At 41.5% G+C, this 17,190-nt stretch overlaps 1 protein-coding gene across 1 annotated transcript; it reads right to left on the bottom strand.

Annotated features, from left to right (window-relative positions):
* Window positions 1-1,374: 1,374 nt before the first annotated feature.
* On the bottom strand, window positions 1,375-16,912 carry patz1 (POZ/BTB and AT hook containing zinc finger 1). Its single transcript, XM_034690996.1, is given in 7 exon segments — window positions 1,375-4,782; window positions 4,785-5,141; window positions 5,564-5,767; window positions 11,007-11,165; window positions 12,230-12,401; window positions 12,520-12,583; window positions 15,119-16,912. Coding segments are annotated over 7 exon segments (2,310 nt in total). The 5' UTR covers window positions 16,351-16,912; the 3' UTR covers window positions 1,375-4,660.
* Between the last annotated feature and the right edge of the window lie 278 nt (window positions 16,913-17,190).

Here is a 17,190-nt window from a genome sequence, read left to right as displayed (position 1 = left end):
ATGTGGGCGTCGACCAGCAAGGACTGAAGACTTGTGGTGCTAGCTCTGTTGACCTTTGCCACACATAATTTACCCGCAGACTCTTCAATGCTGTTTTGTGTTGTGTTTGATAAATTGTGATCAGTATTACATTTTTCATGGCGGTGTTGAAGTTGCAGTCTAAGCGCGCACCCCATATGCAGAGGCTATTGTCCTCGTCGCAGTGGTCGCAGGTTCGACTACTGGCCTCTACCATTTGCAGCATGTTGCCCCACTTTCTACTCCCCACATTTCCTGTCTCTCTCCAGCTATCCTATACAACAAAGGCAAAAATGCCCTAAAAACAGTTGAAAAAAGTTTTTAAAAAAATGAGGTAATGAATTTTTCTCACCTTTAGACCAGGGGTGTTGAACGTGTGGCCCGCGGGCCAAAGTGGTTCCAATCCGGCCGGTGGAACGACTTTGCAAAGTGAAAAAATTACAGGGAAAACATTAACTGCAAATTTTTAATAAAACTAAAAACTATTTCAATTGTCCTCTGGGGGTCGCATAAAATCAATGTGCTCACTGACCACCCTGAACGGTGCTCCGGGACTTTTTTTTCTCAAAGTGAGAAAATAGATTACTTGCTGTTTGCATAATCAGGTTGAGGTTTTTTTGGGGCACTAGAAGATTATCCACTAACTACTAACACTAGCACTACACCCCTGCATACAACACTGTCCAGCAAGCAAACTGTTCATGCTGGAGCTGAGGGGTCCAAAATAATCAACTTTACCTTCTTCACTATTATAATCTATCTGTTCTTTTGCAGTAAACATTACACTGTGTGTCAGGTGAATGGGTAACCTGTGTGTTTGGTGTGTTTGCAGCAGGTTTCATGGCTTAAAGAGTAAAATATTTGGCCCCACTATGAGACTCATCATGGCAAAAAATACAACAGCTGTTTTGGTAGAAAGATGGTTCATTAAATGTGAACATTACAGAATGTATTTGTAATTTTTTGCACTAAAACAAAGGGAAAAATGTAGAGTTGTCATTATTTATAGGTTATTATGTTATGATTTTAGTGGTCCGGCCCACTTTAGATCAACTTGAGCTGTATGAGGCCCCTGAACTGAAATTAGTTTGACACCCCTGCTTTAGACTAATAGGTTGGTCGGAATTGAACTTCCTGCTGAAAAGAATGGGAAATTATGGAACATACCTACTCTATACAATCAGCAAATATTAGATATACATGTTCATCGAACAATAAATGTAATATTTACTACAGCTGTAAGACAAAAAGCAGAATGTAGCATCCATCAAAATAAAGGTTACAGTCTAACAATGAGTTCAATAAACCATCAAAGGACTTACATGAAACAAATCCCATCCATTTAAAAAAACAAGAAATGGTTGGAACTTTTTAATCGCAATTTATTAGATGCTCATCTCTGTACCAACAAAAGAGATGAGACTCAATAACAGAGTACAAAAACAAATATCTATAGAAAAGTATGCTTATATTGAAATATGTCCAAAGACGTTATAACAAAACATGTAGCTCACATGTTTTAGGAGCAATCTTGTTGAGTATGATGATAAAATACCAAGTTAACATATTGTACATTTTCTGTGTTTCTATACAAAAGTGTCAATGCAAGTCACTCTGTACAATTCTTACCCATTAGAAAAGAGGACCTTTTTTTAATCCACTGCTGTGCACAATCAGTATTTGGAAGGCACTTTGCAATAGACCAAAAGCTGAAAGCATAAATGTTTAAGCCTTGAAAAGATCTTTTTACACCCAGTACCAACATAATTGAAAACAAATAATACATCCCAGTGAAGAAAGACACTTTATCCTTACAGCATCTCGCACTTGTTTTCAAATCAATGACAACAAAATTCACCCCTATTTGCTTTAAACGATTAAATACTAGTGCAGAGTGGGACAAAAAAGGGACAAAAATAAACTTGATCAAAGACGTAAGTCATGTGACAGCACGGTGAACAGTGAAACTTTTAACTGCCACCTACCAGTGATCGACATTCAGTCCCCAGCTCAGCTTGCATGCCACCACATGCAGGCTTCAATCACACTTAACATCCCTCCACACGATGGACAGGAACAAAAAGTGTTTACGTGTACACAACAACCACTGACAAACACTGATCATATTGGTTGGGTCATATATTCATATATATATATTTATATTAATAGAATGTGTAAATGAATGGTATATACACTTGTTACAATCACAACAAAGCCATAAATAATATAGGAATGTATTGAATTTAACAGCCTAAATTACTCACAAAGAATAGTTCCAACAGAAAGCAGGATAACAAATCAAACACGAATAGCACATAGTCGTTTTACAGAACACACACGCACGCACACGCAAACACACTGCCCTTTTCTGTGGGCCTGGATTTGATTATCGTCATGATACAGGTATTAAAATGTAAGTAAATAAATGTAAGACCTATATGAGAGCCTGTTATCCAACAGATGTGTGGGTTTCCTGGGTTTTATGAGGTCAATATTTTCTTCCTACATTGTGGATCCCTTCGCCATAAATTGAAGAAGTGTTTTGACACCGATCTTCTACAACACCAGACAAAACAAGTCATGAAATAGGGGGTCTATGTTTGCATTGTTTTTTGGGGTTTGTTTTTACCAAAGGTAGTCTAAAGTGATCTTACAGGTAACAGACTTTGATACAAACAAATAACATTTCGATTGGTTGAAAAGATGTAACACCAATTAAGAATCACTGATTATTTTTCAAATCTTGTCGAAACAAGCAAAGCAGAATCATGGATGTGAGGCTCTCACTGAGTTATGACTAGAGGAACCGTTTGATTAAGTTTGTCCTCACCACAGGAATGTCTTGGATTAAACACACTTTCAGAGTACAATCCTCAGATTAATCACTTGTGCTCAAAACTAGCACCCAAAAGTGCAATCATAGGAAATGTCTTCAACTAAACACACAAGTGAAGCTGACTGGAGGTGCATGGTTAGTACACAAAGAAATACAAGGGATGAAGAGGGACAGATGATGAATAATATAAATAATCCTCATTAATGACTAAAAGTAGCATTATGTTTGGTCAGTCCAAAGGCTAATGGATCAGGGTGTGACTTCTTCCCCTGACCCCCGAGCTGATGCACACACATACAAACACACTTGAGCCAACACACTCATAATTTAGAGTGAGAAATTATCAAAATGAGCAAATCACAAGATTATCAATAGATTAAAAAAAACTGTACACAAAACCAAGGGCATGAATAAGTTAATAAAATATATTCTACATTTTTCAAAATATATACTGAAAATATACCTGACCTTGGTCCCTGTTCAATGTACACAACTGATTCAACACCTACAAAATAAGATCTGGAAACCTTGTCATTGTACAACGCTCATTCCTAACAGGCTCAAGGCATGATTCAAGACGCATCTTACAAATCTGAATAGATTTATCCTCACTCCTACAATAAACACTATGGCTCTTATCATAATGGCTTTCCTCTCTTTATTCTGTAGCATCTTGCACAAATAACTCACTGTAAAGATCATCAAATGAAAATATTCTAAAGAATGTTTTACATTCAATTAAGCTGCAAGTGTATTTTCTTCATTTTGAGCACATCCGTCCTGCTGCCAGAGTGCAAACTAAGCTGATCAAGAGCTACTGCAACTCAGTTAAATGTTAATGGTGACACTTCACAAAGGCTTTGCTAAATAGGAAAACAGGTATGTCTGTCAGTGAGACAACAGACATGTTCTAAGAACTGGAATCAAAAAGAAGATTTTTAAAAATGAGAAGGCTGATGTGCTATTGGAGCTTCAGGTTTAGTGCTCTCTTCACTGACACTCTACAGCCGACCACTATTCCTGCCAAATACGTAGAAATAAGTTATGAGTAAATTGCTGTGACTTGTGGTTCTTTAACTCTAATGCAGTATTAACTTATAGGGTATAAAGTCAGCAAAACATTATGGTCTCGTCTACTTCTGTGAGGTAGATTCTCTTTGTTTTATCGGAAATGCTCATCTCTCTTAGTGCCAGATGAGCCATAACTGAAATTTAAACAATTTGTTTTTCAAATGTCTTATATTAAGGTCATTTTTAGTACAGGGGGGAAAAATGCTCCTAATAACTGTGTCATAAATTAGCTCTGAGCCCATTAGGAATGTTTCTTGGAATAATTAACAGATAACATAAACATGCAACAAAAGAAAGGCTTCTAAAAAAAAATCCTTCTTAAAATACACAAGAAACATAAATATAGGATCCACAAAAACAGACAATAATCAACCTGCTTTAAGATTTCCGTAAATAACACATAAAGAAACATTTGTGCCACTAAGAAAGCTCAATTACATCAAAGCAAAGAAACAAATGGAAACATACCAAATGTCTTCAATAGATCCACATCAGATAAAGGAAATTAAACCTTCATGTTATTTTAAAGAGACGCTCACTTTTCATTTTCTGAAAAAGTAGAAAAAGTAGGAATCACATGGCAGTCTGACAAAAACTCGATTACATATTGAGCAATGTAAGGAAACAGAAAAAGTAGTCTTGAGGCAAAGTTATTCCCATATTCAGAGTATCGTCTGTGGGCAACCTGGCTGTGTCCAAAGAATGAAAGGCTTTGCTTTAACTTAAGCAAATATGTCACTTCCCTCCAAAGTCTAGTCCACTCTGACCCACCTCAGCATCCACCAGTGAAGACGCAAACGCAGACTGGACTATCTGAAAGCCAAAGGACTCAAGCAGAGACATGTTTTGTTGAGGGAGAAGGGGGAGGTCAGGGAGGGGGCCAGCTCATTTAAGCTCGACCCAGAGACCCCCTGGGCCTTCTGGACTTTGTGCACTCTGTGCTGATGCTTGTTGAGGTAGGACTTGGTGCGGAAGGCTTGGCCACAGATAGGGCAGGTAAACTTCTTCTCAGGGTCTGTCGTCTTGGCTTTAGCTCCTTCTGGAGATCCCAAGCCCTCCACAGAAGCTCCGTTACAGGCTAGAGAGGGCATCTCCATCTCTGGCTCATCTGGTTTGTGTGGAGATTTAAGCTCGGCACCGTTGGGCAATTCAACAAATGAAGGATCGGATTCTTCTGATTCAAGATGAGGACATTTTCCAACGTTTTCCTGTCCATCTGTGATAAACAGCATGGGTATAAAGGCAGAGAGTGATACAGAGAGAGGGAGAAAAGGGGAAAGGAGAGGAAAGGGAGGCAGGAATTAGAACACATGAATTAAAAAAAGGTTTTTGAAATACAACTCTTGAGGCACTTGACACCTGCAGAAAGTTAATTTAGAACTCCAGGAAGAAGGTCTCAAGTACAAGCACTTAAAAAATGATGGCTCTTAATATAATAGATCAATAATTACAGTTCAAAACTGACCTGATTCCTTCAAATGTGGATACTGAATACACTCTAAATGATCTGCGTTAGTCCATTTGCCCAGTATCCACTGAGAATCCTTCTCTACTCACACAACTGACTGCCTGTGCTGGCACTGAACCCCCCCCCCCCCCCCCCCCCCCCCCCCCCCCCTCCTGCTGGACTGTACTAACCTGTGACTGGCCCATGGACAGGGAAGCCAGGCAACCCGCCAGAGCGAACCTCCCAGAAATATGGAGCCCCACCTGCCTTCCCCATGAGCAGCTCAGGCTGCAGGCCCAAGGCTGGAGGGCCGGGCTGGGGAAGAGCTGGGTGTCCATGATAGCGACCCTCTGCCTCAGGCGAGGTGACAAACAGCTGGCGACTGGCGCACAGGTCTACACAACACCCGGCCGAGGAGAGAGGGGTGGGGTGGGGTGGGGTTGGGGGCAGACATAACAGGCCGGCAAAAACCATGCGGACAGAGTTACCTTCATTTCATCACTGCTGTTTGAAATGCTGCCTGTAAATGAGGTAAGCTAAGAAAGGTTGGAAATTCACCTTTTAACTCCTTACCAGCGAATGCCACATAACCAAGCTAAGTGACTGATGGTTGATATTTGTGCAAAACACAAAACTACATATGTGAATCATCATCATGACTAAAGGTGTTTTTCGACCAGAGGAACTTTACCCCGGAACTAGGGACTTTACCCCAGAACTACGTGCGTTTCGAGCTGTGGACAGAAGGTCTAAATTTAGTTCAGGGTCAGATAATCTCCTCCCTAAAAAGCCCCTGCTAGAGGGGTATAACTTTTCAAAGGTCCCGGGGCTTTTGGGGGGCAGGGCCTGCAATGCTGAACGTATCTGATTGGTAGATTACCTGCAGTGTTTTTATTCCGCCCGCCGTCCACAATAACATCACACACATCTGTGATTCAGTTTATTTATCTTTCTTTAATTTGTTCTATCTTTTTTGTAGGTGTGTGTACTTTTCAGAAAAAGAAGACGCTGTGGTTCCCTTGATTTAGCAGCTTGTAACAGTAGTCTTCTCTCAGCCCACCGCTAATGCGTCTCTACCGGTGTTACAGTTTTAAAAGTTTAACTGTAGACCTTCAGCTGAACGTGTCAGTGTTTATGGAGTTTACACAGCTGTTGAAACACAGAGGGAGTTCCTTGAAATGCAAACTAGTTTTTATTTTATAACAAGATTCAAAATATCCTCATCAGATATTTAATGATCGTCTAAAGACATTTATGAGGGATGCATCCAACTGAAAGTCAGCAGTTAACAGGGTCGCTGTTTAAACCAAAACACCAGACAATATCTGCCACGGCTTTTTGAGTTTAAAACAATTTTAAAGCCGTGTTAAAACGTATTTTCTACTCGCGATTATCTCCTGTCACGTGTTGATTTAGTGAATCCATCTGTGATGAAATATAGCACGATCTAAAACAGCGCGAGCTGAGTCTCTTCCATGCCAACATGCTAAATGTTGTGTTGTCCATAAAGATACATGCCTGCCCGTCTTCTTCTGTGGTGTCATCTATGATGAATGGCATTTGTCTTTGTCCTACTGCCCTCTACTGGTCTGGTGGTGTAGTGCATCTACCTTTTTTGCCCCTCCATATGTCACTGGCCTGATTTGCACAATCTACCCAGGACTTCAGCCCGCAGTCGAAACGCAGACAACAAAGGGGGGCCAGAACCTTTTAGTTCCAGGTAAAGTAGTTCTGGGGGCTAAAAGACCCCGGAACTCTTGGTCGAAATGCACCTTAACAAGCTAGTTTATTCAGGTGAAATTAAATAGATTGTACCACTCACGCAGGGACCTTTCTCACAGTGGAAATTTCAACTTGTTAAACACAGGTTTCATTAAATCTTCTGTGATAGATATATGTCTAGGTTCATTATTTGGATAATGTAACTGCTCTTTAGGAGTTGCATCTGGTTTAAGATGACTGTTAATTGGATTTAGGAACAGAGAATACAGCAGATCTATTGCAAAGTATAACAGGTTCTTCTTCTGCCCATGCTACACCCTTTAACTATGTTTCTAGTGAAAATTAGGCTTGCAGTTTTCTTATAATGCTGCCTCAAAACAAACAAACACCAAAAAAGAAGATTCCTCCTTGGCTGAGGTTATTTTAGTTGTACCATGATGAGTCTACTGACATGCGTCGCATCACCGAGACGCTTCAAAGCAAAGACAACCATCATTAATATAATTTGTGAAACCTGTGCTTGTAGAATATCCTTGAGAGAAAAGTTTAGCCCAAGAACATTCATCTCACACACACACACACACACACACACACACACACACACACACACACACACACACACACACACACACACACACACACACACACACACACACACACACACACACACACACACACACACACACACACACAGCTTTCTTGTTGGACAAATGGAAGAATACAGTAAAAAATAGCAGTAGATATAGTGACAGTACACAATTCTGACCATGGCCATTCCAATAAGACCATATTGTCTTCTCTTTGGGTTTATGTTTTTGTAAGCTTCGTCACAAAGCCTTTATAACCAATGATAGCCGCATAATGCAAGATTTCAACTTAGTTCATGTGAATCAGTGTGTAATCAAATGATTACTGTATCTTTCTTGTTTCAAAGCTTTACATAACCATATAATTTGTAGCCAGCAGCACTTGGGTAACCGCTATCTATCCATCAGTTTTGCACAAAGCATACTGTTGTCCATAAAAACATTGCCGAGGCAAGATCTCTACTCATTAGATGACACTCATACCGAAGGCAATTTAGGGAGGTAATCATCACAGAATGACTCCATAACCAATCATGCTTTCCTCTCACACAACTTTATGTTTGCTTTCCTGAACAGTTGCAAAACCACATAAAATTGTAATACTGCCACAACTTCACACATAAAAAACACACCTACTCTTGAGAATCTTGAACACTTTAACCAGGTATATCATTTTCATTGCAAAGTGATGAGTGTACTTTGTGACACTATAAAAATAAATGTCTGATTTAACATCCTACATTCACGTCAGAAGCTGAGAGACTAACATGGGACTTCCACCAGATCCGTGTCCGGTCCGTCTCTGATCCGCTGCGGTCCGGCTCTGTGCTCTCTCGTCCGTCAACACCCACCGGTTGCGTTTTCGGAAAGCAGCACGGAGCAGGACCACCAGACAGCTGGAGTCATGTGACCGAGGCTTTCCCCTGGCAATCAATGAATCAAGGATTCTCCTCCTCCTCTCCTCATCCATGTTGTCTTTATCAGCCTTTGAAAACCAGGGGTGCATCTCGCTCGGCTGGAAGTGAAGCTTTCAGCAGAGCGTCTGCCCCCTGGTGGCTGGCTGCAGTATAGGTAAAAAAATCTGTCAAACTTTAAAAATTAAATACACGTCATACGAATGTTTCTCACATTCGTATGGTGTGGTGATATGTAGTTATTATTTGACTGTTTTGTGTTCAAGGCCTCTTTTTTCTGAAAAGTTTCTTTTTCGTTAGTTATCAGAGGTTAAAAAACAGGGTATTACTTCCGGGTTTGCTTTGATTCACAGCCGCCGTAGAGGGAAACTTCAAAGGACACACAGCGTCTTGTGACGCTACGCTGTAGGGCGGAGCTTATTACAGTGGCAAACCACAGAAATTCTGTGGCTTCGCAGGCTCTGGCTGCACAATGGCTGCGCCAAGCGGCAAACTCCGGTCTCAAACGATGAAGCCAATGCGGAAGTGATATAAACTGCAATACATCGAAAATCCGCTTGAGGCTGGCTGCAGAAACACCGGAAACCACATAGATATGAATGGGAAAAAGACGATCTTTGCAGCATTAATAAACATGTTTACAGCCTGGTTCAAAAAACGGCTTGGCCCTACAACGCTAATCTCTCTAATGGCATACACTGTACGGGGGGTGAATTTTTTTCTAACGTGACGGTTAAGAAGATATTAAGATTATGAGTTTTGCCCAAATAAGGACATGACTGACGTCAATCCCGGTCGGGAACACACAGCCATTGGCTAAGAGACTCACACTACGTCACACTCTGCCTAGTTGAGTTCCGCATTACCAATATGGCTGCCGCCGTCGATTGGCTTCAAAACAGCTCTCAGGAACAGATGGGTGACGTCACGGATACTACGTCCATATTTTTTACAGTCTATGGGCTGCGCCCAGGAGCGGGATTTTTTGGCTTCAGAACCGTACGACGGGAAGAGGCGGAGCAACACTGTCCATTTTCATTTACAGTCTATGCTGAAAACCTCTGAATTGATGACTCCATGGTGCCTGACTTCCTGTCCCGCTCCATCTGCTCTGTTCTGAATTGATGTGTCGTGCTCCAGCATCCGGCAAAGATAGAAGTCTTGCGTATCTGATATGTTGCGTTCCGACCTGCTGGATCAGAGACGCAGCCAGAACGCAACGGAGCGGATCCAGTGGGGTTTAACAGATTTACTAGAATAGAAACCTATCAGATCAGGTGCCGTGACGGATCAAAGACAGACCGGACACGGATCTGGTGGAATTTGGCCTTAACAGGAGCAGAACGTTTTTCCAAGCTCGGTAAGACATTTAACAGGTCAATTTGAGGCACATAAATTCCTTTTTTTTGAACTCACAACAACGATGCCACTTTTTAAGAGGCTGCTTGGGATAAATTTAGCTGGAAAAAAAGTAAAACTTTTAATTTCCAATCATTGTTAAGTGTAGAAGTGTAACAGTATGTTTTAAATGCACTGACATTGCATTAATGTGGCTCACAGTTCACTGTGCACTGTCTCTATGCTACTGCTTCTTCCCGGGCAAAGGGAGTACACATTGAGACGATCATGCAACACTGTGCATTCTTAAACAAATGCTGATGGACCAGCCAAGCAAAAACAGACGCTGTTTGCCATGGCCATGCTGGACAAACACACACATACCCAAAGTAAAAATGGAAATGTGACGCAGCACTCCAACTTCTAACATGGTCTTGAGTATGAACCTGAAACTATTACGCTCAAGTGTTCAGATACTACTTTCGATCAGGGTAGCTTCAAATTTATGTGCATTATTTATAATCATAATCTCCAGCCTTAGAAAAAGCTGCGTCTCACTCTTGGTAACAATGTGATGATTCAGAATAAGAATAAGTGAACTTAGTGTCAGAGTCCTGACTATATAAAGGTGATGATTTACTGTAGTTTCACAGGAATTTTGTGCCCAATGACTTGCATTCACTCCAAACATCTTGTATTTTATAATGGAAATGTTTCCTCCAGCTATTTCTGCAACCCTGACCTTTGACATGAGTCATGTACTACTGAGAACATGATGACATAACCAGCTCTGAATACCATCCTTATTATTCTGATGAATCTGCAGATAACAACACAAGGATTCTGTAAACACTGCCCCCTCTAAATAAAATACAAATGGACAGTTACCATCAGATAGACAAGCAGCGCATGAAACTGAATAACAGTACATGTTGAGTGAAAAGCTTAGCAGCAAAGGTTGACGTATGCTTGTGTTTTCAAACATGATGCAGCAGCATGTTTCTCCAAAAAGCAGCGAAGCAAATCAAAGCCAGAAACATTCAAAGTTTAGGATGGGGCGGGCGGCTGCTTGCCTTCCACTAAGCACTGGCGTCCCATGTGGTAAGGGTTGCCGTTGTGCATCTGCAGCTCCCCCCTTGGCTCAGGGTAGGTGTGCATTGTGGTAGAGAGGGGCAGAGAAGAGCCGTGGTGTGTCTTTATGTGCACCTTAAGGTAGGACGCAGTGGAGAAACCTGGGACCAGAAGAACAGAGAACAAGGCAGTTGTTTGACACGCTCAAGGCCTTGACTATGAGGAGGAGGCTTCCTGTTACATGATGTCAGGCTCAGAGATGACGATGATCAGAGAGATGCTGTGATTGGTTTGATAGCATTCATCACCATAACTCCAAGCTCTCTGCAGTGAGCATCAAGGGGCAGAAATCAGAAATCCTGTTGGGAGCCAACTAACTATGAGTCAAATTGGAAGAACACATCTAAGAACTATCAGAGAACTTGTACCTTTGTTGTCGCTGTTTGATTATCAACCGTAGCATCTGAGGGGTAGTTTAAAAAATATGACTAGTCCCAAGGAGCTGAAGCAGCAATTTAGTAATCAGTAATCACAATTACATTACATCAAGGTGAGCATGGATAGGACTTCTGTGTCCAAACATACTTTTTTGTCTCAATGAAAGCTGTCTCTGAAAGATACAATTCATAGTCCAGTAGGGAAGATTCAAATCTAAATGCAGCTTGAACCCTGTCAAGGACTAAACCTTATTTTAAGTCACTGATTTTTGAAAATACCATGCTTTAGTATTAACGTCAAATTCAAGACAATCAAATGAGGTAACAACGACCACCATGAAAAAAAAACTCCAGTAAATGTCAGAGGGATTCATGCTTCCTTGTGTGGCTGGGCAGATAATATGTGGGTGTGTGGGAGGGGGGGTTGTACTCTATAATTTGGTGTATGTTGAGGAAAGTCTTCTTGAGACTGGGAAGCGGTAGCTAACACATTTCATGTTCTGACCCACATCTGATATCTACACAATGTCATAACACCTACAAACGAACATACAAGAACAGGCCCCTGAATAATTTCAATGAGATCGCTGCGCTGACACAGCTGGGGTGCCATGCAGAGATCCCCAAGTGGAACCAGAAAGAGCCAGCCAAATACCAAAACCAGATTACTCAGAGTTCTTATCCTCTGAATGTGCATAACTACAGTTACAACTGAATACCTGTCTGCACATGAGATAGAGATTTCTCAAAGCAGCTTGTAGCGGTGTAGAGGTCCTGTGAAAAATTACCTTTGTTGCAAATGCCACAGTAGTTATGAGTCCCTTCACTGTGTTTCTTGAGGTGGTCCGTCATGTAGGCAGCTCGCAGAAACTTGCCACAAACTTTGCAGGGGATTTTGTCCTCGTGACATGCAAGGTGCGACCTAAGGCGATCTCTTGTAGCAAATGAGGCATTACATATCTGAAACACAAATACATTGACACCTTTTTTTTCTTTTACATGTTAAATGCTAGTTAAAAAAGTATGAGGTTTGGGATTTCACAACACTGGAACTCTGATATTTTTATCCAAATGTTACCTGGCACTTGTGCGGTCTTTCTGTTGTGTGAACCTGTTTGATATGTCCATTCAGGTGGTCTGGTCTGAAAAGAAGAAGCAAGTAGAATTTTTAATTGCCAGGTCCATTTGACAAAATTATTCAAACTTAATGAAAACTGCTGTTGTTTTCAAATGTATTTACCTCTTACATTACAGTTTTGTGTTATCACTATGTTTTATAAAAAATGGTGGCCAACTTCAATGTGCCAGTAAAATCTGGTCAACAACCAGTGGCGGTTCTAGACCAATTTTACTGGGGGGAGGGCAAGGCTGGGGCCAAGGGTGTTGTCAGAGGGACACATTCAACCCTGACAAAAGAGATTGGGAAGGGCGAGGACCGGCTGAGAACAAACTGGCAAAACATCAGTGCATCCCTTTATACTAGACATTTACTATACTACTGTGTACTATATCAAAATACAGACTGACAGCAGCTGTTTGGCTGTTTACACTCAACATGAGTCCCTTAGCGCCCCTAAGGGACTGGAACCAAGTGCCACACGCATGTGTTCCGCCTGTAACATCGGTGCAATACCGAAGCTTTTTTATTGTATAATATTTGTTTGATGTGGAGGGGGCCACAAGGGGGTCCAGGTTCAGTTTTACAGGGGCACTGGCCCCTGTTGGCCCCTCCTCAGAACCACTACAGTCAACAACAGAAAACAATAACAGTTAATTTAGTATAAGTAAGCACTAAACTTGAGGGATAAACTGTTTTGAAATATTCTGTTGGTCAGTGCACCACAAGTTATTTCTTAAAATAAAAAAACTAAAACAGCCTTATAACATAATTAAGTGTAAGTATGTAGTCAACCAGGAAATGGCGATTCTGTTTGGGTCATTTTGTCATGGCTATGTCACAACTTTCATTTATCTGCATCTTCACATTCAAGGATTTTTAGCACCTTGCACTGATCCACTTTTGGCTTCTTCCCATTCAACCTGCATGCATTTCAACCCCCAGAGCAGTAGGGGGTGGTGGTGAGTTTGCCATAGGTCTGACAACAGTGGGCATGGGAAACTGTTTTGTGTGCTTAAAGCTAAATAACACAGACGGCAAGCCACTCTAACACAGTTCTTGCTGCAGGAACAGAAAAGTTGTTTATGAAAGGACTGCAGAGTGAGTCATGGTTTGAAAATATGTGGCTTTCTGTAAATTTATAAAAAAAACTAACACTTCACTGTCCTGTTTGTGTTGTCTCATGTCAGCTCACAGGAATAAGTTCTGATAATGAGTTACTGATTTCAATGCTTTTGGCGTAGACCATCACTTCAGGCTGCAGGTGATGGAGACAAGTGTAGTAAAAAAAAAGTGTGCATCTCTATGGTGAATTAACTGATTGATCTATTTCTGAAAGACTGACGTGAAGTAATTTCATCAATTTATACTTGGCTGAACAGTTGATTAAAAAAAATGTATCTAATACCTTCAATTACAGATATGATGTAACATATGCTCATATCTATTGTAAGAAATAGTACTGCAGGCTGATATGTACGGTGGCCCTGAAGCACAAAACACATTTACAAAAGATGAAACACTTTAACTAAGTTGGAGACAAATTTACATTTTTACATTTTATAAAACAAAACTATGGCAGCAAAGCATTTTTACCAAGGCCAAAACAAATTTACATTTAAGAAAACAAATTTACATAAGATGAAGCACTTTTACAAAGCTGGAGACAATTTTGCAAACGACGGAATACTTTTACCATTTCTGAAACAAAGTAACATTTCATTTTAACGGAAAGGGAATGTATCAAATACCGGAAGTAATCGAGAGAGGGGTCATTTAGTTTGTTTTGATGGAGAGATACCAAACAGCGACATGGTTTACATATTAGGACATCCTCGGGTCTCAGAGAAAGGTGTCAGACCTCAGATGAAAAAGCATCATGTCTCCGCTAAACCTTCATCATGTGTCAGAATTCAGATGAAACGGCCTCAGACCACATAGCCTCAGGCTAAACTGAGTCAGGCTGAAAGGATTCAGACTTAACGGTAAAAGTGTTAAGTCATTTGTAAATTTATCTCCAGTTTTGTAAAAGTGTTTAATCTTTTTTGTAATTTTGTTTTCTTAAATGTAAATTTGTTTTGGCCTTGGGAAAGGTGTTTTGCTGATGTAATTTTGTTTTAGAAAATGTAAAAATGTTATCCAAAATGTAAAATTGTCTCCAACTTTGTAAAAGTGTTTCATATTTTTTTTAATTTGTTTTCTTAAATGTAAATTTGTTTTGGCGTTGGGAAAGGTGTTTTGCTGATGTGATTTTGTTTTGTAAAATGTAAAAATGTTTTCCAAAAAGTAAATTTGCCTCCAACTTTGTAAAACAGTTTCAACCTTTTTATTTTTTTTTTTAAATCTTAAATGTACATTTTTTTTTGCAAAAGTGTTTTGCTACTGTAATTTTGTTTAATAAAATGTAAATTTGTCTCCAACTTTGTAAAAGTGTTACATCTTTTCTTAATGTGTTTTGTCCTTCAGGGCCACCGTACATATGTCCTCAGACAAAGAGATATTTTTTCTGCAACACCAACAACACAACTACAGCTGTCAGGGGAGATAAAGATGATCTTACCTTGAAAAACCTTTACCACAGCTTTGGCAAACATAAGGTTTACCGACTGACCCGTCATGGGACCGCACATGGTATGACATCCTGTCCTTGCGTTTGAACCGGAGCCCGCACACATGGCATGCATATGGCTTCTCCCCGGAATGAGAAAGCTTGTGCCTGTTCAGGTGATACACGTCTCGGAAAACTTTGCCGCAAATGTCACAGCCAACGTGCCGCCTAGTCCTTTCCCTTTTGCGGCCGTTGTCCAATGTCAGCCCTCCGTTTTCCGCCAGTCCTGGCTGTGACACCAAAGACATGCCCGCTGATGACAGGCTGTCACCGGCATTGTTTACACCGCTATGGTTGGCTCCGTGTTGCGCTTCGTGATTCTTCAAGCGTGACGCCTCGGTGAAAGCCTTGCCGCAAGTACTACACGGGAACAGTATGCTGTCTTTCAGTGTGCTGTTGTTAAAGTTTACACTTTCCACAACCCCAGCAGCTCTCTTTGGTTTCCCCTTGCTCTTCTTCGACCCCGGGGAGCAAGCGTCGTGTTGAAACGTGTTCATCTCCCTTGTGGGGGACACGGGGAGTCCATCCACAGGCTCTAACATCGGCACCGACGATTCGCCTCCGTCCTGTAACAACACTGTGGCGGTGTCTTCACTCCCGTCCACATGCATTTGTGCGTTGCTAGAAAAGCTCTCCCCGTTCACCAGCATCCCCGTCCCGTTTATAAAATCCTGCTGTGCCGCCGGGAAACCCAGCTCCGTGGCTGCTGTAGTCGCCGGAGACTGGAAGAGGCTGGCGTCCACTCCCCGCGACGTCGGGACCAGGATTTGCACATTGGACTGTTTGATTACCTCTTGACAAATCTCAATGACTGACCGCATCAGCAGAAACTTGGCAGCTGTCATTAACTCCGGGAAACACTCCAGACGCACCACGATCCTGGACGTATAGGCGAAGTCCAAAACGTCTTTAAAAACTTTCGGGCTTATGGTGTGCATCTCCAGCTCCTTGGCCTCACTGTCACCGTCCGTCTGGCGGCTGAATACCGACTCGAAATACTCGCTGCAAGCCGCTAACACAGCTTTGTGAGCAGGGAAGCTCTCCTCGCCGACGCGTAAGACCACATCGCAGAACCTGCCTCCATCTTTTCTCTGAGCGTTGAGGTTGTGTAGCATCTCCGCACTATGCTTGCTCACCTGGTAGGTGTACGAAGAAGTCCAAGACGGCTCCGCTACCTTCTCCATGCCAAATTCATCAAATAACACCTGATGTTGACGGCAATGGTCGGGGGGAAAATGAGGATTTTGAATGCTCTCTTTTCGAACACTTGATACCAGCTAGCTAACGTTACAGAATCCAAAATCCGACCGCCCCTCCCCGTCGATTTAGCATCTAACGTTTAACGCTAGCAGTAGCAGCACCAGCGAAAAATGGCAGCCCCCCAGCTTCCTGTGAACTTTGACCCTGGGTACTTGAGGGGTGGGGGTCGTCGCTCTTGTTTTGTGAAATAAAATATCTCATGGGTTTAATACTGTCGGACACTCGCTGTAATAATCCCCTCATTGTAATATCAGTCGCTGGGAGGAGGAGAGCCCCTCGCACACAAGGGGTCTTTCTCGTCCATAAGCCAAAATGTGAACATGCATGTCTCTTCCTGCTTGGTCTGGTGGTAAAACCAACCCCTCCCCCACCTACCACAAACAGAAAAAAAATCTCCTCTTCTGCACAGTTCACAAGCGCAGTCTGCGAGCTCATTCAAGATTATTGTAGAACATTATTCTGGACAAGTCACTTGACTTGACCATAACTTGAAAATCAAAACCACGTACCTATAAAATGTAACGCAAACGAGAGGAGTGCAAACAATACTACCAAATGAATATCAGTCTCCAATATGTGCAGTACGTCTCTCAGTATAAGAGCAGGAACACAAGACTGACATTTTTTTCTGAGATACTGAGTGATAAATGTCATGTGATTATGTGCTTTATGTAAATCAGAAGAAAATCAATTGCCTCCATCTTGATAATGTCTTGATCAAATTATTTCTCAAGACATTTGCTCCAACTAGCTTCTCAACAGCA

This window comes from Notolabrus celidotus, chromosome 1 (assembly GCF_009762535.1).
Source record: "Notolabrus celidotus isolate fNotCel1 chromosome 1, fNotCel1.pri, whole genome shotgun sequence".
In the NCBI taxonomy this organism is placed as follows: domain Eukaryota; kingdom Metazoa; phylum Chordata; class Actinopteri; order Labriformes; family Labridae; genus Notolabrus; species Notolabrus celidotus.
This window is presented reverse-complemented; position numbering and strand designations above follow the sequence as displayed.